Genomic DNA, 27,519 nt, shown 5'->3' on the forward strand with positions numbered 1-27,519 from the left:
TTTGTGCCAAAGGCAATGTGTCAGTGCATATGAAAACCAGGGTCAGGTCCAGGTGAGTTGGTTGGAAAGTCCTACTTTCCTAAGCCCATAGTATGGATTATTTCATCATTCCTAAGGTATATATCTGCAGAAGAAGCAGGAAAGATGTTTCTTTAGAGGTGTTTCCCAATAACGCCTGATAGCTAGGACTAGACTCAGATTTGGTTATACTTAAGAAATTAACCACCATCTTCTACAACTAGAACACTTCAAATGAAAATTTTCTACAGACCCTGCATTTTATGTTGGCAGCTGGAGAATGTTGTAACAATTAACCTGAAAAACATTGAAGGACGTGAGTCACCATAACCAAATTAGCATCAGATAGGATGGGCTAAATTTCCTCAGTTGCTCAGTCAGAAGGAAATATCACTTGCAGTTGCTAGACCTGGTAGTCAAGTACCAGTACTGGTTTCAGAGGAAACTTAAGGCCTCATCTGAAGTATCAATCTGCTTATAGAGGTTCAGGAAGGAGCTGCATGAATGTTTAAACTGATGGATTAACACAGTTTTCATGTAGGCTTCAAGAACTGAATCAAGGTCCAAAGCTTGCAAGTGCTACTGGGAAGAGGAGGATCTCCAGGCCTTTTTATCCCAGGTAATAACACCTGGATAAGAAGTGTTTTGCAAAGCACTTACTGCTACCATCCCGGGAAAATACAGAAAGGAACCTAATCTACTGGTGTGAATTTGGGTCTACAGGACAGATATGAATAGATGAATACAAAGGTACCATGTGACTTCCCATTTGCCATTCATTCTCCAAGACATACTGTTGGTTTGTACTTAGCAAAACAGGGAGAATATTTTTCAGCAGAAGGTGAAGGAGAGTTACAGGAAGAACCACTTCCCCACCTGTGACTTAGAACCATGCAGTTGTCCTATTTCTTACTATCATGGCTATGAAAGCTCTACAGACCTCCCACAGCCACCAAAGAAAAGCATGCCAGGGAGAAATTCTGGCTTGTTTTATACGTTCTTCTTCAGTAAGGATGTTCAGTTATTTAAACATTCAGTCTACTGTGCTAGAATAGTATTTTCACAGTTCCCTTACCAGACTCACCTTTCTGCTTTAAATTACTCACTGCAGGGAAGAATGCTACATCACTCGTGAAATGCTGTCTGTGGCACCAGGTGAGCCAGGCGTTGCACGGAAGGAGAGCACAGGTCAAAGCAAATGCATGGGGTGGTTGTTAGATAAACATGATGGTCCCAGGGCCTCTTTCTACCATCACTTCAACCATGTACCCAACTCCAGCAAAATTCAGCTGTGCAGTGTGGATATGATCTCTGAATTTCCCATGGATATACCTGTAAATACCAAAAATGGCATCTGGTGAAGAGAATAGAGGTGCAACTGTTTTATGTTTTTCTTTATGGTGTGCTAGACTTAAAGCATTTTTCACATTCCACCAGTGAGCTCAAGAGCAGACTTCATAATCACAAAGGGACCTCACTAAACTCAAGTTTGATGTCCATGTGTACTTGTACAACTGCATTAAGCACTAAGGGGAGCATTTCTGACTCTTTCAGTGTTCATTGGACTACACCTTTTCATTTCCAGAAGTGAAGCCAATTTATATAAAATTGCTGGAAGCCACTTTTCAGCAAATATTTATCATCGTCATCTCTGATGCACATTGTTTTTAGGATGTTGTTTCAATGAAATCTCCAAAAGAAAAGTTTTCTCCAATGGAAAAACATAATCTTTGGCAGAAATTTTCCATAATCTCCTAAGAGAAACTTCTGCCAACTGTTACTTTGACTGCTAAGTGGAGTAATATCCAAATTGTTTCTGTTGTTAGAAGAATTAGTTTCAAAATCTGGTAGAAAAAACTCCTGTAATCCACTATCAATCTGGAACCACAACTCCTTTTTACACATCTACATAGCAATACTAGAGCGTACTCATGACTTCAGTGTGCCTTTGCATTACAGACAGAAGTTGTTGTGGTTTAACACCAACAGGAAATTAAACCCAAATAAACCACTCCCCTTATCCCCAAAACTTCCAGTAAGGGAGGGACAAAAGCAGAGGCTATGGGCTGAGATAACAATTTTCTCAATGCAAAAAGCAATGGAATAAGAAACGCACAATAACAACAAAATGAATACAAAAAGTATACAAAGAGAGAGGGTGTTTTACCCACAAAAATGTATTCACCCTCAGGAACACAAACAAGATGGCGGACCCCAGACAAAGGCAATATGGCAACCTTTCCCCACCCTGCACCTGCCAAGAACAAGGGCCAAGAGGATGGCGGGGCTCCCACAGGCAGTGTTTCCCAACACCTTCCCTCTGGAGAGGGGGAGGCAAAATGACACCCTTCTGCTAGGGTGCCTGGGTTTTCCTGCCGAAGCCACGATGTGGGAGGTGTAGAGGAACAACCTGGCCAGGCCCCCTGCAGCGCTCAGTCAGGTCCCTCCCTGCCATCAGGGCAGGGTGAAGGAAGGCTATTACCGCAGGCCTGGGCCCTAGGGTATATCACTGTGTCCCACAGCCATAGGGAGGAGGAGGAGAGACGATCCAGCAGGCAGGAATTGTGCAGCAAGATTGATTTATTTAATTATTTTACAAACTCTTTTATAGACTTTTTTTCTTCATAGTCTAATTGGACAAAGGATCAGCCACCCCTTGGGGTGATGGGCTAAAATCCTAAAACATCCATTGTCAAAATATTTTTCCACTATACCATAAACAAGACTTTTCAAGGTTGCAGGTGGCTTGGTTGTTTAAATACCCTGCTACCTTTTCTCTGAGAGAGAAAAGTCTCTCACGGACTTAGAAAATAGCAAGAAAATCCTTGCGAGCAGCATTTTTGTATCTACGGAAGGCCACCTTCCCTAACAGGAATTTACAGCCCTGCATCCACGCATACACAGCAGGTACGAAGACTGTTATGCCACTGCAACCTTATTATTAACATCCACCAGGCCCAGAGCCACATTTTGCATGAACTAGAGCCAATTTCCATTTGTAGCTTGGAGAAACTGATCTGCAGACCTAATCACAGCCAACTCAGGGGCTTATATTTCTCTGCCTGTGCTGAGGTTAACCTCAAAAAGTAAAGTGTGCAAACAGTGCTAATGACAATTTTGGGAAGCAGTAGGATCACGTGCAAATACAGTAATTTCAGTTGTAACAAGGAGCTGTTTGTATTCTCTCTCTGCAACTTCCAGTTTTAAAATTTACCTGCCAAGTCAATTCATTTGTCTTTTTCAAATCTAGGAAATGTAGTGAAGTATGGAAATCTTGTAGTGTAAGTGATTTTGGCTATATTGTGAAACAAGACAACTAAGAAATTGGGCTGGAATTGCTCAATGTAAACATTGTCCAAGAGCAGTCTTTCACACCAAAAGAGAAACTGATTTCTGCCTCCTCTGCCTGGTACAAGTGTTTCCTGTGTATGCCCAAGCAAAAGACTTCCTACTGTGGACCAGAGGGTGCTCCCCAACACTTAAAAATCCCAGCTGGAGACACACTGTGTCATGTTCGCAATTCAGACAAGGCCTTCATTAGCACTGCCAACAACAGGGATTTCTTGAGTGCTCTGTTGCCATCAGGCAGGGTGTGGTGCAAGGTTATTAAACTTCCTCTGCCACTTAGTTTTCATCTGACACATGCTTAATTGTGAGGATGTCCTTCCTCTTATTAGTGTTTGAATCAGTCCCCCGGTTGATGAGAAATGTTGGCTAAATCATGTTATACAGTAAAAAGTATTTAAAGCCACAGCCATAGTATTATGGTAAAGGCAAGTTCAGATGACATGTTATCTCCTCACATTTCCCAGCATTAGCCAGGACGAGCACTGTCTTATTCCTGATGGGCAGAGATGCAGTAGTTGACATGACAAAGCGACTGGCCTGGATGCCCCTGTGGAGAGAGGAGGGCTGCAGTGTAAGCCATAAATAAGGGAGACTTTATTCAATGTTCTTTGTCATCTCCTGCTATTTCTATTAATTATATGGAAGGAGACTGGTGATAAAGGTAGAATGGGAATATGAAAAAGAAGGAAATGTGTGAAATGAGTGGTTTTTGACCTTGTCGAATGGTTGGGAATATTATTTACTAGTAGATGTTGATCAAAGGTGCAGTGTTCAGATGCCAAGGACTGAAATTAGAGTCTAGGGTCAAAAAAAGGATGATGTTCTTGCACAGGAAACAAATTCCACAAGCTATATCATAAATAGCATAGTCCTTCCTTCCAGCTTTTAGTCCATCAAATTACAGAGACAGTTTCAAATCTGAGCCAAATGTGCTCATCCTAACCTCTGCTCCCCGAAGCCTACCTGTGATTGCCAGCTCCAACAAACCAAGTAAATAAAACGCTTTGGGGAGTGGGAATGGAGCAATTAAGTGTTGAAACAATCAGACTAGAAAACAGCATTCACCTTTGCAATACATCTACACTGCTTTCTGCAGGGAGCAGAGACAGTTTCAAATGGCAGCTGGAGGCAATGACAAGTCCTCTTCGTTACTCCCCATGATGCAGAGAGTCTTGGGAATGGGAGGCTCTCGTTTATCTGTAGTCTGGGTAAACAAGGCACCTGGAAAATAAGCCACTCTTTCTAAAGCCAGCCCATGTTCTGGTATGGTTTCCTGGAGAGCCCTGTACGTCCAGTTCTGACAGAGTCCCTTTAGATTGATTGCAAGAGGGAGTCTAATTCTGCCAGCTTCTAAGTGCTCTGTTCAGCTTACCTAAGCTGGCTTGTAAAAGAAGCATGGTTAGAGGTTAGTGGGAAACTGTAAACAAAACTAAGCATGCAGCAGATAACATAACTACACGGTTGAGGCAGAGAGGAGCAGGTGCTCTTCTGGATGATAGCCACAGTTCAAAGCCTTAGTCCATGTGTTTTGATTGGGAGACTGCTGGCAACTGATCAACAAATGTGACCAAGGCTGACGTCTCCTGTTTGGAGGGTAGTTGGTGTGTGAGAGTGCATGTGTGATTACAGCTAGAGTCAGGACAGATGACAGGGGTTAGGTACTCTGTTGCAGCAACTTCTGTACTTCTCATGTTTTTCTTTTTTTTACTTTTTAGTTTTACTTTAGTCCAGAATATTTTGGCAAAAATGGAGAGAGAGTAATAGAGAGTTTATATCTGATATGTACATGCTAGGCTAGGTGTATTAGATTCTGGTTGGTGTGAATCTCTGCCTAGCTTGCCACAGAAGAGATTTTAACCAAGTTCTGCCATTAGTCAGCCCTCTAGTCTCAACACTGTAAATTTTGATGGTCCATTTTTCCTGAGCTTCTTAAACTAACCTAAAGCTGTGTTTCACTAAAAGGGAAAGACCTGTCCTATCCACCCTTGCTTTGCAGTCTTTCACACTAGTACCTGGCATGCTCAGCCAGTTCAGCTCACTCATCCAGCAGGAAGCTGTCACTTGGCTTTTCAGGGCATTGTTTGCAGCCCAATGAACTTGCTGCTACAGCTTAGAGCAGAAATGAGAATTGACAGAAGAGGGAAGGGCCAGAATGTCTCTTTTTCAGCGCTAATCCTGGTTCAAATCAGCCTGAACTGCTTGATAAACCACATCCATAAATAGTTTCAAATTCTGTAAAGGTGGGACTCCAGTATTTGTTTTAGCTAAAAGTATTTCCATAAGCTCTGGTTAAACTGTCTAGATGACAGTGGCCCTTGGCAGAAACTAAAACAGTCCTCTACTCACCACTTCCAGGGAAACAGCAACTATCCCAAATGCAGAAACCCTAGCAGAGGTGAGCTGGGAGAGTTTGTACTATGGAGAATGTTTAACCAGAAAGGCAAGCCCTGAGACCAACAGCACCTGTTCTGGAGAGGACAGCACAGTAAATGCAGCACTGTGGGATTGACCTCTCCTGACTCAGTGCCCTCCCTTCAGTACTAGGTTACTCCTGTTAGCAAATATAGAGTGACATCCACAGCCCTTTCCTCCTCTCCTCAGGCTGTCTGGGTACAGCTAATTCGGTTCATCAGGTGATGAAGGCACGGTTAGTACTGAAGAAAGGAAAAGGAAGTTTGCTGTGCTCCTGCCTGTGCCACAGTGGCACTGCTGAAGTCACAGAGTCCATCCTTGACCCAGCCCTCTGTGGTGTGCTGACAGTTTATAGTCCTGCCCTGCCTGCAAGGGCTGGGATGCAGTTCAGCTCATGCAATGTTTCTAAAACTAGTTCAAGTCTCAGTGCTGCAAAAGCTCTCAAGCTTTCAAATGACCATTACTTTTGCTAAGTTCCTAAGAGCTGTATAGGGTATGCTGGTCCTCCAGCCCTGTCACAGAGGTGCAGATGTAAGCCATTACCACCCCATCTCAACAGGACCTGGGCTTTACATGCTGCAACAAAACAAGAACTGGGAGGAGAGAGGCTAGATAGAGGTGTGGATGGAAAGGCACAGAACATGAAGAAGAAATGTGGTACTACTCACCATTAAACATTTTTGAGCAAAACTCAAAAATCAGTGTGTCATCTGTCCCACTTCATCTCTTTCCTCATACCCATCAGATATTTTCAGTCTATTGGCTTTTGGATTTGTTGCTTTCCTTTCAGTCTGAAAAGAAAGGGGAAAAAAATGCATGCTTTTATAGATAGGCGGCAGCTGCTGCAAATGTTGCTTCCTAAGCCAATATAATGAGCAAGGTTAATTTTAAATTCAAAGTACTATTACAAAGCAAGACTCAATTTTCCATTTCTTGCACACCCAATACCACTGATGGTTTCAAGACCTGAGTCTACATGACTCTGTCTGGGAAAACATTAATAAAAGAAGCCAACAAATCATGCTAGTTTTGTCAGTGAGTCAGAAAGCATTTTCCTGTATTTGAAAAAACCCTGATGAATTTAAGGGCTGTTCTGTGATCCTGCTTCTGAAGAACGGTCTTCATTTAATCTATTCACTCTTCACCCTCAAAGAAGCAGGCCTTGCCATGCTGTGGCTGGCACATGGCCCCAGTTGTCTGCAGGGGCCATGCTCCAGGAACAGCCTTGCAAGAAAGGCACCACCCTGAAGCTAGAGCAGAGGTATCAGCTTGGACCCCGATACCAGGTCAAGTGTGACCAAGGATTAAGGCATTGCTTTTGGATGGTGGGTTTCCCAGGTATTGCAGCTGGATACCAGACTGTGGACAATATCGCAGCTAAATTGTTTGTCGATCAGGGTGAACTCTGAGCGGTCCACGTTTTCTCACTGAAGAAGTTACAGCACCCCTCACCATTTGACCCTGCTCGCTGGGAAGCAGGTGTTTTTTGTGTAACAGTATCAGCTGCAGACTTATCAATGATGCAGCCTCCTCACAATTCTCCCTGTCCCAGGTTGTTTTCTGCACTGTGGGGAAGATGTGCAGATTGGGAAAGTCACACTTCATGTGAATGGAGGATGGTATTCATTTTTACAACTTCCAGAGTCTTTGAGTCTCTAAGTAGTATGTGTATTAAAAAGGAGTACAGAAAGCTATTTATAATTCTATTTCTCTGTAGGTTTTGTCTTTTATTTACTGTGTATGGAAACTGCATTAATTTATCAGGGCTTTGGAAAGATGTATTTTTGAATTATTTCCTCTTCATGTATACAGCAAATGTACAGACTCATCAAAATAAATAAGTACAAAGGACTGGGCTGTGCTATGGAGAAAAGCTGTACAGTTCTGGACAGGCAAAAGATCTGTCATTGCTTCAGATGTGGGTAACAGTGGCCTTTACACCTGCTTCCAAAGTGCATTCCAAAATATCACCGTGTCCCGCAGCCATAGGGACGAGGAGGAGAAGAAGATCCAGCAGGCAGGAATTGTGCAGCAAGATTGATTTATTTAATTATTTTACAAACTCTTTTATAGACGTTTTTCTTCATAGTCTAATTGGACAAAGGACCAGCCACCCCTTGGGGGTGATTGGCTAAAATCCTAAAACATCCATTGTCAAAATATTTTTCTACTATACCATAAACAAGACTTTTCAAGGCTGGAGGTGTTTGGTTGTTTACATTCCCTGCTACCTCTTCTCTGAGAGAGAAAAGTCCCTCATGGACTTAGAAAATAGCAAGAAAATCCTTGCTAGCAGCATTTTGGTATCTACACAGAGGTACAACTTTTACCTCTCCAGCAATTAAAAAAATACACTAGCTAGGATATGAGATACATGTGCATTGACTTAAAAGACAGAAACCTGAAATGGAAATGAAGAGAAATAAAAATTCCTTCAAGTGGAAAATTAGAGACAGGTGAGAAGGGAAAATGTAAGCAAGCAGGTTTCCCACAGTCAGCAATTCTTCCAGGCTTTATATTAGTCATTTTTCTGTTTAAAAAACTGGGGTTTTTTTCTTATTTTTTCCTGCTTAAATGTTTAAGGGTGTTTTCTTTAAACTGTTCAAAACTAACTTCAATAGTTAAGTACAGGGAAAAACCAAGAGTATGTGTAGTGTCAAGCAGAGGAGTCACCCAACCAGCCTGTGTGAAGATACTTCCCTGCACAAGTATTTTATGTAGGAAAAACCACTAAGCACCTTTGAGGACTAAAATGAGAAGTCCAAATGTTGAAGATTTTGATGGAAGCAAAGATCTTCTTGGAGGAAATAATCTGTAGACTCTCCCTTTCCTGATCTCATTTTCCCCTGCTAAGACAGCCAGTACGTTTTCACTAACTAGGTTTTTATCAATATTATTAGGGCAGGAGAGGGAGTACAGTCCCAAATTCTGAAGCTGAGTTTCTGTAAAGAAATAGGAACCTGGCTTTTTGACTCCCTCAAAAGAGCTGTTATTGCAGTGTTACAACATGCAACTCCCGCTGGTGTCCACTGGAATTTGATGAGTTTCTAAAAGCTATGCCTTTCAACAATAACCAGGCATACAAAGCATCTGTGATGTCTTCCTGGCTGTAGCAGTTTGTTTATCAGTAGTACAGAGAGAATAACCTGCCTGTATCTCTCTGTAAGGAGGCTTCCAGGAGCTGCCTGCAGCTTACAGACACAGACACTGTTGCTGGCTCTCTAGCATAGACACAGGTAAGAAAGTTCAGTCATCAAGGAGGAGTGGGAGGCATTGGAAGGGACTTTCTGAGAGCATTCTCAAAGGGCTCTAATGTGGTATACGCCAGCTAAGAGTTTCTTGCAATTGCAATTGTCACATAAAAGAGAAGAGAGACTGCAACTGAATAGAGACAGGCAACTGTGCAAACCCCAGTCTGTTGTGAGTCAGTTACAAGCAGCATGCACCTGGCAGTGTAAAGATGCTTCCAGCCACCTCTTACACAAGTCCTACTCTAAGTAAATGCAGTCCCAGAGCCAAGAGCAGCTTTGACACTTGCTTGCTTGCTCATTATTAAACATTAGAATAGTATTTACTGCTGCTTCTATCCTAAAAGTCATCCAGACTAGAACTGCAGGTGCTGCACTTTGGTATGAATCATAGCGTAAATATTGCCACAGTCACTGCTTGTCACAAACAGGTTTATTTCAAAATGACCATTGCCACATTCCTCCTTTGTCTGGCTGTTCTACAATTCTTCCTCGATTCCTGTCAGCACACTTGCCGTTGGGAGGTGAGAGAGATGGTCTTTTTTTGTCCCTCATCACCCTTGGAGGCACAATCTGTACAATTCACCCGTGAAAGAAGGTGAGGGCTCTCTCATCTGACCATTCCATAAGATAAATATGCTGATTTCACACTCTTTTTTTTTTTTGCAATATAACCACAAATCTTTTACATCCGATTTCCTGCACAGCCTGTGTGCAATGCAATCTGGTAAAATAAGGGGAGGTGTCTGGTGCAGGGAGATCCTGGAGTGCACTGCTGCACTGACTCAAGTCTGCCTGGGGACGCAGCATTGCACAATCGTCAAACTGCATAGCGCAACTTGCCCTGACCCCATGTCCTCCCCTCTCTCACCTCCAGTCTGTCTGTACAGGGGCTTCTGGGGAGATAGAGAGGGCATTGCAGCAGGAGGGACACATCTCTCATCAGACCTTCAGCCATCCCACTGTCCTTTTGCAACATCATGCCTTCAGGCTATCTGTCAGCCAGGGTAAGAATTCGGTAAACAAGAGCACAAATCAAAAACCAACATTGTGACCTATTTAATGGAAAAAAGACTATGTCAACCCGAGCTACTGGCAAAACTTGTTTCATTGCTATAGCTGCTAGCCAAGGAAGTCATGTGTGGGCACATGCATTTGAAGTCACCATGCTAGCAGGGCTCCTGCTCCACACTTTTAAATGTCTCTGTAAAGGCTTGGTTGGATGGGAATGTATCTAGGCACATGCTATTTCTGCAGCAGCAAGAAGAGTCTGGGAGTTGTTTCTCAAAGGGAAAGCATAATGCCTTTCTTGATCAAGCAGTCTGGGTACCGTATGGGTACCATGTGAGTGTGGTTGTCCCAAAGAAGGCACTATGGAGGACACTGTTCTCCACTCCATCTTCTGCTGCATGCTTTCAGTTACCTCCTTCATGTAGATAGATAGCTGGGCAACAACTTGAGAAGAAGCAAAGCAAAGGTTTGCAGGGATGTTTACAGCACAGGGGATGACTTTTTAGTCAAAGAGAAGGGGGACAGGCAACAAACCAAACACATCTATTCCAGTCTGAGGAAGCTCCAAAGAAATCAAATTGTTCCAGTGACAAAAAAAAACTCTACAGAGATGGTAAGACAAGAAAGCATAAAGCAAGGCTCAAAGACAAGTGGGAAAAAAAAAAAAAAAAAAAGCCATAACAAGTAATGGCTCTGTAATACAGCAGCTTTGATCTTCTGCCCTAACCCTGCTAGTTTCCATGTACAAGTAATGTGACTGCTAATCTTCTGCTAATCTTATCTGAGTAGCATAGCTTCATCAACTCTGCCTGAAGAAAATGCTCAGCTTGTGATGCTTAGAACATTCTCCTCCGCACATCAATAAGCACACATATTGCACTCCACAGTGCAAATAACTTTTAACAGAAGAAACCAGGAGGGATTGGAGGAGATTCCTTCTGTCATGAAACACGTGGTATACAAACAGCAATACCACCACCATAGATTCACTGTATTCAAGCCCTCAGTTTGGACCCTTTGGACACTGGCGATACATATATATAAATATAACTATGAAATATTGCTGTAACACTTGTACAGGTGTGAAACAAAACACTAATGATCCTTACATACTGCATTGCAGAAAGTAACCCTGGAAAAAACTGCTGCGTGGTCTTCACAGTAGCTTTGGGGAAGGAAGAAAATTTCTTAACAGTTCCACTTGGCCTCCACAGCATAACATTTGCTTACACAACTCTGAGAAATTTGTTAATTTCTCAAGTCAGGTGTCAAAAAATGTCAAGTTACTCTCCATTTAGTCCTCTGAGAAATACTGTCTTAAATTATACACTCTTCAAAAGACACTTCATTCAGTAGAGTGCATTTATGTGCCTTATAATTAGTTTTTTATTTTAGTATTCCTGAAATTTAGTGCTACAGTGCTGGGAAAAAAAAATGATGCAGTGCATTACAAGTGCATAAAAGACTTAGTGTTATCAGCTATTCCCTGAGCAGAAAAAATTAATTCTTCCGTCCCACTGAAGCAGACAGCTTAGGTGTTTAGGGCTTAGTCCTGCAAACATTTTAAAGTGTGTGTGTGTAGTTTATTCATGTGAGTGAATTGACAGAATTATATGAGACCACCTCTGTGGATAATAATACAAGTTTTTCTTCAGAACTGGCATGACTGGAGGTTCCAGCCATTTGTTGAAGAAATGCCATCTATAGAAATGGGATAGTGTTCTATTTTTAAAATGTGTACTGAATAATGGACTACTCAGGCAATGTATTGACCTTTTGTAATTATTCTTTCATCCTAACTGCTTTTCTAAGATGCTTTCTTAGGAAAACAATTGATGTTTATTATCATTGTTGGTTTCTGTTACTGATGAGAAGCACATTGTCACACCTTACTTGGCAGTCACAGGATGCTCAATTTTCAGTGATTTCGCTTACCCCAGAAGACTTCACCTAATCAGAAACAGTCAAACAGAAAAGCAAAACTCATCCTGCCTTTGCCTCCTCCTTTGTCTGTAGGATGCCTGCTTGCAGTATAAAGTCTTGAGCTCTGTAGACAAGGATATTGCACTGCCTGTTTGCTTCAACACACTTCACTTTCTTTACAAAAGAAGCACAGGTAGGAATTGCTCTTCTTAGCTACAATTCATCATTCCAAGAATCTACCAGGCTTCAGTAATAACACAGAGGTAGCTGTGGGATCTTCCACAAGTAAATGAGACAGCAGCTGTGGAGATAGATGTCAACATGGATGGCAGAAGAAGTAGTGTGAGGGCAGAACCAATGAATTTTCATTATTGTTGGGGCTCTCTTTTGTCTCCTGTTCATTCTTTTCTCTCTGTATCTCTTCCCATCCTCACTGAGCAAGTGAAAGCTGTGCCACAGATTGAAGCTGTAGATGCTCAGATTGGGGAACACTGCAGTGCAGCTGCCAAGCACTGGTTTATGGCAGCTGTAGTCTCCCTGGCTTTCTCCCAGCAGAGGCTCTGGTTTGGTTTTCTTCTCTCCTATCAAAAAGCTGCCTTCCAGGAAAGTTGGAGATTTCTCCCTTTCACATCTGACTTGTGATGGCTAATGTCTTCAAAAGATATAGCAGGGAAATAGACACGTGGATGACATGGTGCCCTAGGTCTGATATTCTCTAGGGGGAAAAAACAAACAGAAGGTACTGATGGTCTGACTAAGGGAGTGGGAGCAGGACAAGTGTGAATCTCACCATTTATTCTGCATTGCCTACCTAGTGGAACTCTTACTCGCACACTTTCAGCTCAGCCTACGTAAGGATGCATGGTAAGGCACTGTGTGCTTCACTATGATTCATGTGAAACTTGAATATTTTCTTGAATTCAAAAGCTGTTTGAGAAATGTGAGGTAACCCTAGTGGTTCCCAGAACCAGTGGGAGAGAGGAACAAAATGGAAACATGGGGAAAACAGGCAACAAGCAAGTGAATTATGCATAGACACAACTGCAAGTACATAACTGAAGGTAAGGATAAGGTTGTCCAGGAACCTGAGGATAAAACTGTTCCTTCATGACACTTCTCCCTTGCGTAGGATTCATAAAGAGCCAGTCACAGCCCTACTATCTGCAGTCTTTTAAAAAAAACCCCTCACTGCACCCTGCAGCTGAGCATCTGTGAACTATGCTCTAGTATGTGAGAACAAGTAACCAGTATCCTCTTAGACATCTCTGCGTGAGGAGGAGAACAGCGAAAAGTCAGCCAAGACCTCACCAGTCCATGATATTTCTAGACTGCTATTTTCTCCTTCAAGCCTGTAGTTAAGTCAGGATGTAGAACTACATCTGAGCTGAATTGAATTACAAATCATTGATGAATTCTTGTTGTCTTTCCAGTGTTTTGCATAAAACAAATGGTTCAGGCCCTTTTCAAAGAACATACTAGCAATTTATCATTTAAAAAAAAAAAATCAGTTTGAGAATTGGCTTTCATCTTCTGCCACTAAAGTTTGGGCAGTGCTGCAGTGACATATATGCTGATTTGTAATCCCAAAAAATTTGTTTCTGCAACCAGGCTCTAGCTAGGAAAACATGTAGAAACAAGTCTTGACAGCTGTGTGAAGGTTTCACAGAGACACTGGTCCTGAATTATTTTCAGGCTTGATCCCTTATTCCCTCACAGGTCTTGGTTAACAAAGCATTGTAAGTTAATGTTCGTGGAAGAGGAAGGTATTTAAACAATGCAAAATAGTGCCTTTAGTAGTGGTACCATTACAGTGAGGTATTTTATTATCTCTTTTTTATTTTGTTTTGATTATCTTCAGTCAAGATCTAGCCAAAACCATACAATGTGCATTAACACAATATCTAGGGTGGCTGCTGACCTCTGCTTCTCTCAAAGGATAGTGATAAGGTAAGGCTAACACTTAATGAAATCAAATTTTACAGAGTGAATGGTCTTGGTGATAAAGCTTAGGGGCAGGGGGGAGGAAGAACTTATTTTTTGCTGTTTTTATTTTGAAGAATTTGAGGCATAAAAGAGCATATAAAGGACTATGAACTGACTTGATGGGTGTAAGAGAAAAGTTGTGGGAAACGTTAAAAAATCCCATATATTCTGCTTAAGCCAACTATCAGTCACTTCTAGCAACTCTGTCCTTTGTCTGTCTTAATTTTCACTCTGCATGAGGAGCCATCAGTAGACAACCTTAGTCATCTGAGGGAAGATTAGGAGAAAGACTACTGGCAGCAGAGGGGCCCACGTCTGAGGAGATGAACTTCTACCTCACTGAGGTTACCACAGGAGGAGCAAACAACTTCAGTGGCACTGGATTTGTACCGGATCATCAGACAGGCACAAAACTTGCCTCAAGTCCAGGTGAAAAGGACATGTTACAGAGCTAAAACATGAAAACACATCCATGCTAGACATTCTGGTACCATTTAAAACATGTTTATATCAATTCCAGTTTGAAAGCTAACATGAAAAGCCAGTTGTCTAAGTCAGAATTTTCTAAGCTATTTCTTAAAGACTTTTTTTTATGACTCTTTGATTTAATGTTTCCAGTCCCCTTCAGACAAACAAGGCAACTGAAGACTTGCAAACTGGGCAATAGGCAGTGTAATTCTTAAATGTGGTCAAATACAGAAAGAAAATTTGCACTGAAACCTGCAGCAAGGAAAGCCTTTGTTAACAGACACGGTAGCTGGAGCAGACTGCATTCACCCTGGCAAAGCCCTTAAACACAGCCTCTGTTTTGAGCAGTTATTTGTTTAGCCAAAAAACAAAGTCCTTAAAAAAAAAGTCAGCTGGGGGAGAGGAAACAGCCGGCAGTCTGTTTGGATTGCAGTGTGTGCTCAAGTGTCTGCCCTTCATGCTAATGGGATGGCTTGGGACCACTATCAGGGGGCAGTAGAGCAGAAGGCAACCCAGGTACACAGCATCGGGAAAGCTGCTGAACAAAGGGGTTTCATCACCACATTTCCAGCCATGGGCAAAGGCCAAATTTTTGCATTAAATCATGGATATGGTCAGTAATGAGTTGTTTGCAGGCCGGTGTGTAAAATAGCTTACTTAGCTAATATCCAAGTCTGACTTTGAGTGATAGAGCTCAGGGAGGGAGGAATCTACAGGTAGAGGACACTGACATGTGAATGGTGACACTTGGCTTGAGCAGGTCCCAATATTAGGCAGCTGGGCCACAGTCCAGCACATCTGTAAGCTACTGTAGGCTGGTGCCACGACCACTCCAGGTCAGCCCACTTTTCTGGTAATGCACACATACCAAGGGATAGCCTACTATAAGAGCAGAGGAAAACTCTGGTGACAAGGATGAGAACTGTTTGTATGAATATTGTGTCAGCCATTCACTGTGCTCTTCTTCAAGCCCAAGGGCAATGTCTAGTAAAATCCCTGTGGATGTTTCCATATGGAGCAAGAGGAAATTGCACAAGCTTATATATAGCTGCTCATGAGACTAGTTTAAGAAGCAGAGTTCAGCCCTCAGCTCTACAGCTGCTGCACTGTGTATGGCCTCGTCACGGAGCCATCAAGACACTGCTGTGATGTGAAACAGTTTCCTAAAATATCTTGTTTCATTCTGGCCACTAACTAAATCAGCTTCACCTCATATCCAGCTGAATGTCCTCTTGCACACACTCACTTTCAGTGGCAAATGAACAACCAGTGCAGAAGTCACTTGCCTTCTGCCGTGCTGTCCTGAAGCTTGTGGCATACATTTAGGATGCCTCATGGGCTGAGGCTGATCAAAGGAGAGATCAAAAGAAATTCTGCTCTACTGATAGTGAGAAGATTCCGATCAAGAAGGTCCTTGGTGGCCATAAAGGTTCTATAAAAGACCTGGTGTAGTGTGTCTGCCACAGGGATTAAGCAGTTATTAAAATATTTGAAATTATAATGTAAATCTGACAGCATTTGCCAGCCTCCTGGGGATCAGTGGGCTGAGAATGCTTCAAGTGAATCTCAGAGACAGACAGGGCAATGCTCATGTCACTCATTTATATCACATATGTGTTCGTATTCCCCAAACTAGGTAACCCTTGCATTTATCTAGACTGGTAGAAATAGAAAAAAAAGATGTGATGCGTTACGATTTACCATGGCTAATCGTGGCATTGAAGAGCCTACAGTGATTTGTTCATAGTCGTTCATTTGATTGCAGTGGCCACAACTGCACATTACTGCTTCTTCTTTCTTCAGTCTTTCTGTTTGTAAAGCAGGAATAACAGCAGGTCTGAGTCACCATTGCTCTTACCCCAAAAGCACATGCACTTATTTTGCTCTTACCTGATTTTCAGGAAAACAAACTTTAGACCCGTATTTGATTGTTTCAATAGCCTCTCTCCTCTTCTGCAAGCAGCTTTTGTTTAACCTTCTCTCACATGATCTGTTAATGAAGCCCAGCCTGTAACTTTTAAGTTTAAAAATAATTCCTCACCTCACTCATAGTCTCTAACCTTATCATGGGAAAAGCTTTCCAGCATGTCAGCTTGCCCTTTAGACACTACTGCTCCAAGAACAACAGGAGACAGACAGATTTGTCTTTCATGCTATGCAACTGTTTACAATGGCGTGCAGAAATACAAACATCTTAGTCAAACACTAAAAGATTTATATTTCTCTGAACTTTATTACTGTTTCCCTCTCAAAATAGAAATGTTGGATCATTGTTTAAAACAAAATGTGGTTTCAAATAAAATAGTATGTGAAATCCTCCCCACACCTTCTTTGAAATCTGTTAAAATGCTTTCACTGTGATCTGTAGAGTACAGATGGGCAGTAAGAAAGTGATCTCAGTCAGAGGAACTTTACAATACAGACTGGTTTTACAACTTCCAGCTTGTTAGAATAAAATTTTAAATTAGGAGAGTCAGGAAACAGTAAGTACTTTTGAGTATTTTTTTCATATCCTTCTTAGTATAAGAAGGAAAAAACACCAATTACCTTAAAATTTTAAAGAAACATCAATAAAATGTGAAAATTATTCTATACTTGTGAACTTCTACATCAACAATTCAAGATGACCGTTCCCTGCATACTCCCACTATTTCTCCCAGTTAGCCTTCAAAATCACAAATCTCCCAAAACTCAGAAATTACTACCTGTCAGAAATCAGGAGGAGACCCTAAGTAATGAATGAGGAATCAATCAAATTGAAGTTTAAATTTTAAGTATGTGAGTTACACCATGGTCAAAGCTTCAAAGCTGACTTCAAACGTGACTCAGTATTTAACCTCTATAAAAAAAAATAAGGCAAAAGAAATAAGAAAACGAAAGAACTCCTTTTCCCCCCCACACATACAAAAAGATACCTTCATCAAAAAACCTCACAGAAACAGAATACTGCTTTTGAGAAACCCTAGCCCTGAAGTAATGGAGGATCCCCACCCAGTCTTTCTTGCAAGGCAAGCAATCCCTTGCATCATTTCCCAACTCCTGTGACTAGGTAAGACATTGAGATGCAAACGAAGTCGTCTCTGCCTTGTGGGCCAGCAGAGAAGCTGGAATGCGGTTTCTTATCTAGCACTTGGGTGAGGAAATGGTGATTCTGGTAGATCACAAGACCGCTGAAAACAAAGAAGTGTTTCAGAAGGATTGTGTCACTGTTCCTCAGCCATCTCCCAGGTCTTCAGAACACTCACAGAACCCTATCTGGGCTCCCTTGAAGAAAGTGCTGCTTCCTTTTCTAACCATGATATATAATGATCCAACTAACCTCATTATGGGTTATGCTCCAGCTGAAGCAGTTTGAATCTTATATTTTGCTAGGGGGAATCAAAACCAAAGATTCTTAAGAGGTTACTTATGAATGAACATTGTTAATCCCAGAGGGACATTCTAAACTCCAGAGCCACTTCAGATCCGTGGGGAGGAATGCCTAGGCCAGGGAGAAAGCTGGTTATTTTCATGGAACTGCATACAAGAAGAGAAACTGCTCATGTTTATTTGGTAGCCTTTTTCCCAAGCATGCTCAAATCAATTTAGGTTAAAAATATCTGCATTTTCTAAAGCTTTTCTGAGTGTGCCACTAATAATGAATATTAAAACACGCAGCATAGGGATATCCCTACTGCAATTGTCTTCTCACATCCTCCCAGCTTTCTGAAGTAGTCACTCCAGTTTTGGAAATTAACTGTGCTTTTTTCCTGCAAGAAGAATTTCGCCATAAGGTAGAAGAAAATCGTGATTATTTTTTAGAAAAGAAAGTTGGCCTGTATTTTTTAAAGTTTCATTTTCCTAAAGACAAATATGACTGGCATTTCTTACACACAAACCAGACTCTGGGATGAAAATTAGCACAGTGTTCTCTGCAATATAACTGTGATTTTCTAAGCTGGATAAATTTTTGGCTAAACAGAAGTACATATGAGACTTTAATTTTTAAATTTGTTTTTTCTTTTTTTCTTTTTTTCTTTTTTATTTTTTTTTTGGTACCATCTAATAGAAGCTGGTCAGTGAAAGCTTGCTATGAAATACAGTAATTTGCATTTTAGGCTATATAACACTTTAAAGTACATCTTGACTGAGACCATGCTCCTTTAGAAGTTTATTCTTAAGCCATAGTGTAGTAGGGTGAAATGACAGAAACTAGATTGTAAGCTATATGACTTTAATGTTCATATAAACAAATGTTCACAGTCACAGCTTTTTAAGTAAGCAAGTTCAATATTTTTATTTCAGGAATAAAAATCCTGAGTTTAGTCTCAATAGTAATGCAAAAATCCATCCAACACTTTGACTAAATAAAATAAATGTCCTACCTTTGCTCTTTAGATAACATGGCACACAAACAGACTACTTGTTTTTACTTCAGTTAAGATCATGGCTCATGAGTTACCTTGAGATTGCTGGTCTGGGGGAGCTGCTTGTGCACACAGCTTTCTTGTCACAGTTGAGTGTGACATAGCTTATTCTGTTTACGTTGCTCAGATGTTTTTCACATACTTCCAGCCTCCTGTAGCTTGGCAAGTCAATTGCCATTACAAAGGAGCTTAGCTTTTCTGATTGCTGGGTTGTCTTCTGGCAGATGCAGATTGGTTCCTTCCTCTGTGTTTGTACCAGGAGAACAAAGAAGGGCAAGGATTTTGAAGTACCAAAAAAGTTTCAAAATCCTGGCTTCAAATAAGTAGATTGGTTCCAAGGGAAGAGCATTGTGCTGCACACTTGCAATGTGCACAACAGCACATCTCATGTTGATGAGATCTGTCCCTGGAGATTCAATGCTGAATTGGCTCATCAGCTTCAGAGGCAACACACTGCTATGCAAGTTCTTGGCACTATTTAGAAATGGATGGCCTGTGTTATCTGGTAACTTGTAGGGCCTAATAGCTACAGTGCAGCTGGCAAACTTTTGGCTGTTGCAATAGTGACATGATTAGTTATTAAAAGGTGGTGTTCTTGCATCTTGGAAGAGTGGTGTGCCTTTGGCAAAAGAGCTGGAGTTTTGCATATGTACAGTTCCTTAAAAGCTGGGTTTTTTTTCAAAACAATTTCAAAAGTTATCATCTGAAATGGGGAGATTTAAAGTAATGGACAAGTATCTTCCTTCAAAGTTTTGATCTTTGGATTATTGCAGACAGAACTCTGACTACTGTGATTAGCATGGCTAGCTAGGTCTCCTCTGAACTGGATGGCATCAGCTGAGCTTTTAAGCAGAGGAACCGAAGGAGCTCTTGATTTCACTCCTCTCTGCTAACCTAGGAGTGCATTGCTCAGTCCTCACAGAGATGTTTTCAACTGAGCAAAGGCTACTGTGGCTGGTGTGACTGCAGCATAAGAGTTTGATGGAAAATTATTTCTATGAGTATCTGCCCAGTTATTAACTGTAACTGCTGCCACTGCCCCTCTGTTCACTTTAGCAGACCATCACCACGCTGGGCTTACAGTTTGGCTTGTGAACGTATCGTGGTGCACAGGCAGAAGCAGTAGGGACAGTGACAGAGAGATGCCTAGTAGCTGTGTAATATGGTGTTTTTTACCTTCCCTGAAATAATGAACAGCTGCTGCAACATGGCTGTGAGTGTTTACACTGGTGCAGTATAATAAAATTCTCAGAGAGGAAATGTGCATCCAGGTGTTTGAGGTAGTTCTAGGCCAGCTTCCTATCACAGGTTTATAAATGGCACTCCTGTGATGACCAAATTCTGACCATGGCTGTTGCGGTGCTGATTTCCCTTGCATATGCTTATGTTTTTCCACCTGGGCTCTCAAACTTCCTTAGCAAAATATCTAAGGAATTGATATAGCCACACAACACTTATGACTCAGTACAAGCCTAAATCTACATGCTGAAGGTGAAAGTATTCCTGTCTCCTTCAAGTATTTAAACAAATTCTCAGCTAAGATTTCCCTATGTACAGTTGTTAAATAAACTTCATAGTAAAAATGGTATCTGACTCTTCTGTGTGTGTGTACGTGCACCAAGAGTGCTCAGGAGGAGAGACAGCACAGTAGTATCATATGTTAGCTGACTGCATGGTGACTCCCCCAAAGAGACGGGACCTCATATCATCCAGAAAAGCATCAGTTTGTCTTGGTGCATCTCAGGGCACATTACAGAACAGCAGACATGTGACTTATGGTGCAAGACCTTCTGTAATTTAGACATTACCTCCTCTCATGCCAGCTTGTCCTTTAAGAAAAGAACTCCTTGTCCATAGTTCATTGATAATTTACTTTTAGCCTTTCAATGCTCAGTCAATACTAGAAACAATTGCACAAACAAAGCTAACTTAAACGAGACCAAGAAATCTGATTGCACAAAAAATGTCAGCAAAAAGCTGTTAAGTATTTTCAAATGCCACACATATCTAAAAAAAACCCCATAACCCAAAATTTTTTAAAATCCCTAATTATGAGTTAATCAAACTAGATGGTTTACATCTAACTCTCCTGAGGTATTTGAATGTGTATTGATTATGAAGTGAAAAGTTTCATGCTGGAAACATACAAATGCATAGGGAACTTGCACAAGTACTTTAAAAAGACAAGACAACCCCTCCAACATATTTTTATTTATTTGGCTCTGTGAGGTTTCCTTGGGTCAAAGAGTGCTCCTGAGATTACGTGGGTAAGGAAACATGTATTGCTTGGTTTAGCAACACACTGTGTCTTAAGGCATCAAAAAAGTGAGAAGTACGTATCATATGATTTCTTCCTTTTCACTCTTGTGTAACAGTCTGCAAGCCCTGATTTTTATACTAAATACATGCTCTCAAGTTTATAAGCTAAAGCCTTCAGCAATGCTGTCCCTACAAGGGTTTAAGGATGAACCTCACCCAACTTGCAGTTATTTTACTACTGTAGACAAGTCCCCTGTTAAAAATCAAAGTTTGTCTACTACTGCTTACATGAAAACCAAGTCCACGTTATAAACCTTCTAGTATCTCATATGCGCTGCAATGCTTGGTGTCACAGTGCTTTTCAGCAGGTATTACTGGATGCTATGAACATAAACACTAGCCACACTGGTGTTAAAACACTTTTTACTGAGCTTGGGTCCAGAGGCAAAAAAAAAAAAGAGGAAAACAAACGAAAAACCAAACCAAACACAAAAAACCAAACCAAAACAAAATCCCCAAACAAAGAAAAAAACAATAAAGCAGTTTTCAGATACTAAAACATTGGGGAATAAAAGGACTTCCCTGGAAATGTTTCTGGTAGCAGTGTCACCGCCATATCGCTGTGCCCAGTGGGAGATGCTTCCTTACACCTGCCTGGTGCCAGCCTCATGGAAGTGGCCCTGCTGGCCGTGTTCAACAAAACCTCTGGCAGAGATGCAAAGGCAGCAGCTCTCCCAGGCAGGAGGAACGGGCTCGGGCTGCCGGGGGGCACGCAGGGCCAGAGACCACCGGGAGCCGCCTCAACAACCTGACCCGAGCAGGAGCCTACACCGGGAGCACAGAGACAGGGCTAGGGCTGTCAAAACCCGCCATTCGTGTCTCTTTGCCTCCAGACTTAGTTTTTCCTTCGTTCTGCCAGCTGCCTGCTTTAAGTCCCTCCGGGTTAAATTCCACCAGCCTTAGCGTGCTGCCACTATCTCCGGCCCGACAGCACGCGGAGTAAATACTTGGACAAACACTGGCCAACGTAGCGGCTGCGGCGGCGCAGGACGGGCCCAGACCAGCCCCACATCACTCCAGGCGCTCCCGGCCCCGTCCCGGGAGTGATGCAGGGGAGCCCCGGCAGACCCCGCCCAGCCCCGGGCCCGGCGGGAGGCGCGGCCCGGCCCGGCCGCCAATGAGCGCGGCGGGGCGGGCACGGCCGCGGCGGGATAAGAGGGGCCGCGGAGGGCGAGCGTCGTTGTGTACGGGAGAGAGGAGGTCGGCGGCGGTCTTTGAGCGTGGTGAGCGTGGGCTGTGAGGCGAGGACGCGTGAGAGGGCCGGCCTCGGCCGCGTCCTTGTCCATCCGTGGGGCGGGTCCTGCCGGGAAGGGTCCGCCATTCCAGCCGCTTCCTCGGGAGGCTGCTGACTGTGCACCCCGCTTCCCGGCCGCGCCGCCCGATCTTGTTTACAGTCACGGCCGAGGGCGGGGCGGGCAGCGCGGGGTGCTCGGCTCCCGCCAGTCGCTGATAGAGGACGCGCGGGCGGTCTCGGGTCTGGCATCCCCCCGCGCTCAGGGCGCCCTGCCTGACCGCTGTTCCTCCGTCCTTGGCAGATCTGCCAGCATGAACCCGTTCCTCACCACGCTTTGCCTCTGCTTGGGCGTGGTTCTCGGCGCGCCGAGGCTGGACCCCGAGCTGGACGGGCACTGGCAGCTGTGGAAGTCGTGGCACAAGAAGGACTATCATGAGGTGAGCCCCCGGGGTACGCGCGCTGCTGGGCGAGCGCTGAGCGCACGGAGCTGGGCCCCGCCAGCTGAGTCATGTCTGCTTTGTTACAACGCCGGCTATGGGCAGCTCTTGGGAAGCATAATCCTTCTCTTCCCAGGTTCCTTTCCTGTGTTTGTGCATTGACTCAGCTGCACTGTACTTGCTGTTTTTGTTATGAGGGCGGCAAAAAGACCACCTCCTAAACGCTGTTCAGGCTTCCCGTTCGAGTAGTGTACATTTGCCCGAGTATTATGAGCCTTAAAAAGCTTGTTGTCGTGCAAGCGAACTTGGTTGGAATGGCTTCCTTGAAATACGCTGTTTTTTTGGCCCTTTAGAGAGAGGAAGGCTGGAGGAGAGTGGTGTGGGAGAAGAATCTGAAAATGATTGAAATCCATAATCTGGATCATGCATTAGGAAAACATAGCTACAAGTTGGGAATGAATCAGTTTGGAGATATGGTATGTATAGAGACATAATATACAGTTCTAAGTAGTGGCATTTAATACATAGTGATTCCATATATTGATTTGTTTCTCAGACAACTGAGGAGTTCAGACAGCTGATGAATGGTTATGTACACAAGAAGACAGAAAGAAAATACAGAGGGTCCCAGTTTCTTGAGCCCAACTTCTTGGAAGCACCACGATCAGTAGATTGGCGAGAGAAGGGATATGTAACTCCAGTTAAAGACCAGGTACTGTCTCATGGTAGATTTGTAACCGGTTACAGGTCCAGTTTCCTGAATGCTACATCCACTTTCATAGGGGAAAAATACTGTACCTGTTTAATGATGCCTGGTACAAGCTTACTAAACTAAGCACCATTTTGTAACTGGGTTTGTAACTTCTGATTTCAATTTATACTTTAGGGTCAATGTGGCTCTTGCTGGGCTTTCAGCACAACAGGAGCTCTTGAAGGGCAGCACTTCAGAAAAACTGGCAGACTTGTTTCACTGAGTGAACAGAATCTGGTGGACTGCTCTCGCCCTGAAGGGAATCAAGGCTGTAATGGTGGTCTCATGGACCAGGCTTTCCAATACGTGCAGGATAATGGGGGCATTGATTCAGAGGAATCCTACCCATATACTGCGAAGGTGAGTGTAGTAGCTGAGCTTACATTGCAGGTGTCATGTCTTTTGCATGGAAAAAATTGTGTGTTGGGAAACTCATACCTAGAAAGGCAAATGTATAGAGATCAGTACATCTGTTAGTCCTGTTGCATCTTTTCTAAGAGAACTAGCATTGACTGCTAGCCCCAGTAGGAATCCCGTACTGCACTGGTTTTTGAGGTCAAAATCTTGACAGACCAGTTAGAAAAACTGGAGCAAGTATTCTTTTTCCTCCCCCTCGTTGTTGCCTTTCTGTCATGCCTTATCTTGGTTGCCACACCAAACCAAGAACCCAGCCCTTGTCAACAGTGCTACTTAGTGGTAGGAGAGCAATTCATCTTCCCATAACTGACCTATTACAGAGCTGCTACCTATAGAACACCTAATTCTTGTGGCTAGTGTTATTTGGATTTTTAACAACAGTTGCTATTAATGCCTTGAGTTCTGTTTCTAGATTAAATGTGCATAAATGGAGATAGTGGACAGGCTTTTAAAATCCCTCTAGTGATCATCAAATGTTAAACAGATTCAAGAGGATGAAAGAGCAGTAGTCAATTGTGGTATCACTTGAGAGCCCATTGTTTGTGGTTTTCACCTCTTAAGAGTTCTGTTCACTATGGAGGATCTTTTGTTGCAGCTTGTTTTGTGCTGTCTAAATGGCCAATAGCAAAATACCATTTGTTGTGAACAGCCTTGATCAGGGCTCCTGTTCACCTGTGTCTTTGTAATCTCAATTTTTCCCGATCTTGGCTTTCCAGAGATCCCAGTTGATTATAGGAAGTGCCTAACTTGCTGAGTACAAAAAGTAAGCAACTGAGCTGTAGTCTGTGTTCCTTTAGCTGGGGAAACAACTTTAGTACTAACTTATAATGCAGGTAACAGAAGGATGTGCTTGTTAGAATCTGTTTCAGTTTCACGTGACCTGACTTCCAAGCTAGGCCTCACCTCTCTCCTCAGGTAAATGTTTGTGACATCAGCTGTTCACTTAAAAAAGGGCTTCACTTTAAAAAAAAAAAAAAAAAAAAAAAAAAAAAAAACCAAACCAGAGAGCAAACAACAAACAAACCACCCCCAAATGTTAAATGTAAGGTCATGTAATACAAATTCCTAACTTCCAAATCATTCTGTACAGCTTTTCAAACTGTGGATTTTAAGTGCTTGCTCAATGAGCAGTTTCTGGATTGCTTTGTAATTAATGAATACTTGGCTCTCTTCCATTGCCCATTAATGCATTCTGGGCTTCTTTCCTTCCTGTAAAGATATTTGCACCAAAGAGGGCAGAGTTCCAGAATGTGATGGCCCTCTGCACCCCAGCAAAGTTGGGGGGATTTTTTGGGTCCCACTGTTGTTTACTTTTTCTGTACTTTTGGGAAACTAGGAAGCAGTTCTGTATTCCCCATCTGTTCTCCTTGCAAAGTACTGCTGAGGCAATTGGATCCTCTTCAGTCTGTTGCTTTCAAAGCAGTGAAGTCACAGAATGTCTGGTGGTTCTGTACTGACCTGTGTGTTAAATGGAAAACTGTGTAATAACTACAGCTTTCTCTACTTAGGATGATGAAGACTGTCGCTACAAGGCAGAATACAATGCTGCTAATGACACTGGTTTTGTTGACATCCCTCAAGGACACGAAAGAGCTCTCATGAAAGCAGTTGCAGCTGTGGGTCCAGTGTCTGTTGCTATTGATGCAGGCCATTCTTCATTTCAGTTCTATCAGTCAGGTGGGGATTTGTTAATTACTTTCATTCAGAGAACTGGGTTTCTTTTAATTACTCAGTATTCATTACCCTACAGTTTGTAGACGAAAAAACCCCAGGTATGATCCTGTGACATAGGACATAATTCAGAAGTCATTTTAATTCCATGTTTTTCCTCATGTATTTCTCTTGCTTATGTGTCTACTTGTCTCTCAGTTTTTGCCATGATCAAATGAACTTATGATTCTTTCCTCTAACTTTCAAAAAGCTGTGCAACATTTAAGTCGAAATACAGAAAGCTTCTCATGAGGGAGAAGGGTTTTCTACAGAGGATTTTGTTCATGAGTGAACTTACACTTTTGCAGGTATCTACTATGAACCTGACTGCAGCAGTGAAGACTTGGACCATGGTGTTCTGGTCGTAGGTTATGGCTTTGAGGGGGAAGATGTAGATGGGAAGAAATACTGGATTGTTAAGAACAGGTAAGATCAGTATCATGTGTCCAGGGGAGAATAGAAAGTAGTTTGTCACTTTTAAGGGAAGAGGTAGAGAGACAAGAGTAATTAAAATCTGTCTGTGGGAAATCTGGAGACTGTTTTCAGGTTGTATGGTATGACAAAGGTAAAATCCAACTCATGCTGCTGACAGCCTAATAAAGTGGGCCCAAAGCAGCCATCTTATTCTGCTTGTTCAGTTAATTTAAGGGAGCTCAGTGCTGAAACAGCCTGTGTACTTAGTAGATATTAAAGGAGTGGAGCAGGAGGAAGCCTGCTTGTGGGGGTGTAATGGATTTTTTTGGAAGCAGAGTGGTGCTCACTTCTGTGAAATAGGATAATACTTTAACTTTAAAGATAGAGTTACCTCCTAGGTTGGAGAGAAAATAAATTAATGCCAAAGGGCACATCACATGAGCTTGTCTCATGTTCTCAGCATTACTGGGGCACCACCCTCAAATTCTGCTTGCAGCCTTTGACTTCCCTTAAATTGCCTGGGAGCAGTGTCTGAGCTTCAAGCACCTGTAGTCAAGGTTTGCACATCAATGTGACTACCTCGTGAGAGAATGGCTGTATTCTTCATTTCTGTGAGCTTGGGATGCTTTTAATTGCTGGAAAACACTTTAGTTTTTGGCTTCAGCTATCTTGGATTTTCTCTTCGAATGTGGAAGGCAGCAGTTTTCAGTTTTAAACACTTACAGGGGAGGGCAGTAAATAAGTAACTTCTGAATATGTAAACAAGCCCTTTGCTTTTGTTTTCAGCTGGGGTGAGAAGTGGGGTGACAAAGGATATATCTACATGGCCAAGGACAGAAAGAATCACTGTGGAATAGCAACAGCTGCTAGTTATCCACTTGTATAATTTGAAGACTGAACATTTCAGTACAAGAGGGGATTTAAACTGAATGACCAAACCCATGTTCACATGCGGTAGCCTTGTGTCTTTCAAAACTCAACTTGATTTTTGAAACTCTTGAAGTATATTTTACATGTTGGTGACATGCCACTTGTTTAAATTAATGTAAATGTTGGTATGTAAACAGCTTGTAATATTGCTGGCTTTTGACTGCTTAATCCAATAAATTCTTTGTATTTTTCCTTCTTTTTTAATTGCAGTGTGTCCAAAGGTTTACTTTTTAAATAAATACTTAAGTTCCACTACGTACAGGTGATATGGCTTTTTGGTTTTTTTATACTTGGGACTTTTGTCAAATAGGTGTCCTAAATTGTGCTCTTAGGTAGAGTCTGTATGTGTGCCTCCATTGGTCACTAAAATGCAGCCCTATCTGGGAATGGCTATTAGTTGTTACAAAAAGGAGTGTAGAATTTGATACAGATTAGTTAAAATGGGAAGTGGAAAAATATCTCTGGCTCCTTGTGTCTCATAACAAATACC

At 42.4% G+C, this 27,519-nt stretch overlaps 1 protein-coding gene and 1 long non-coding RNA gene across 3 annotated transcripts; one reads left to right on the forward strand and one right to left on the reverse strand.

The window, feature by feature from the left end:
* Positions 1–1,097: 1,097 nt before the first annotated feature.
* LOC138102925 (uncharacterized) lies at positions 1,098–16,376 on the reverse strand. Its single transcript, XR_011147617.1, has 3 exons — positions 16,302–16,376; positions 6,447–6,569; positions 1,098–1,350 (listed from the first exon to the last, which is right to left on the reverse strand). It is a non-coding gene; the product is annotated as an uncharacterized lncRNA (long non-coding RNA).
* A 5,875-nt stretch (positions 16,377–22,251) lies between these two features.
* Positions 22,252–27,288, forward strand: CTSL (cathepsin L). 2 transcript variants are annotated; one of them, XM_069001053.1, is made up of 8 exons: positions 22,252–22,359; positions 22,672–22,807; positions 23,161–23,283; positions 23,364–23,519; positions 23,694–23,918; positions 25,484–25,652; positions 25,994–26,111; positions 26,886–27,288. In XM_069001053.1, exons 2-8 carry the CDS (start codon positions 22,682–22,684, stop codon positions 26,983–26,985), a joined length of 1,017 nt encoding a protein of 338 aa, XP_068857154.1. In that variant the 5' UTR covers positions 22,252–22,359; positions 22,672–22,681; the 3' UTR covers positions 26,986–27,288. The 2 variants fall into 2 exon arrangements, with proteins under 2 accessions (XP_068857154.1, XP_068857155.1); XM_069001054.1 differs by lacking the exon at positions 23,161–23,283.
* The last annotated feature ends 231 nt before the right edge of the window (positions 27,289–27,519 follow it).

The sequence above is a fragment of the Aphelocoma coerulescens genome (genome assembly GCF_041296385.1).
Source record: "Aphelocoma coerulescens isolate FSJ_1873_10779 chromosome Z unlocalized genomic scaffold, UR_Acoe_1.0 ChrZ, whole genome shotgun sequence".
In the NCBI taxonomy this organism is placed as follows: domain Eukaryota; kingdom Metazoa; phylum Chordata; class Aves; order Passeriformes; family Corvidae; genus Aphelocoma; species Aphelocoma coerulescens.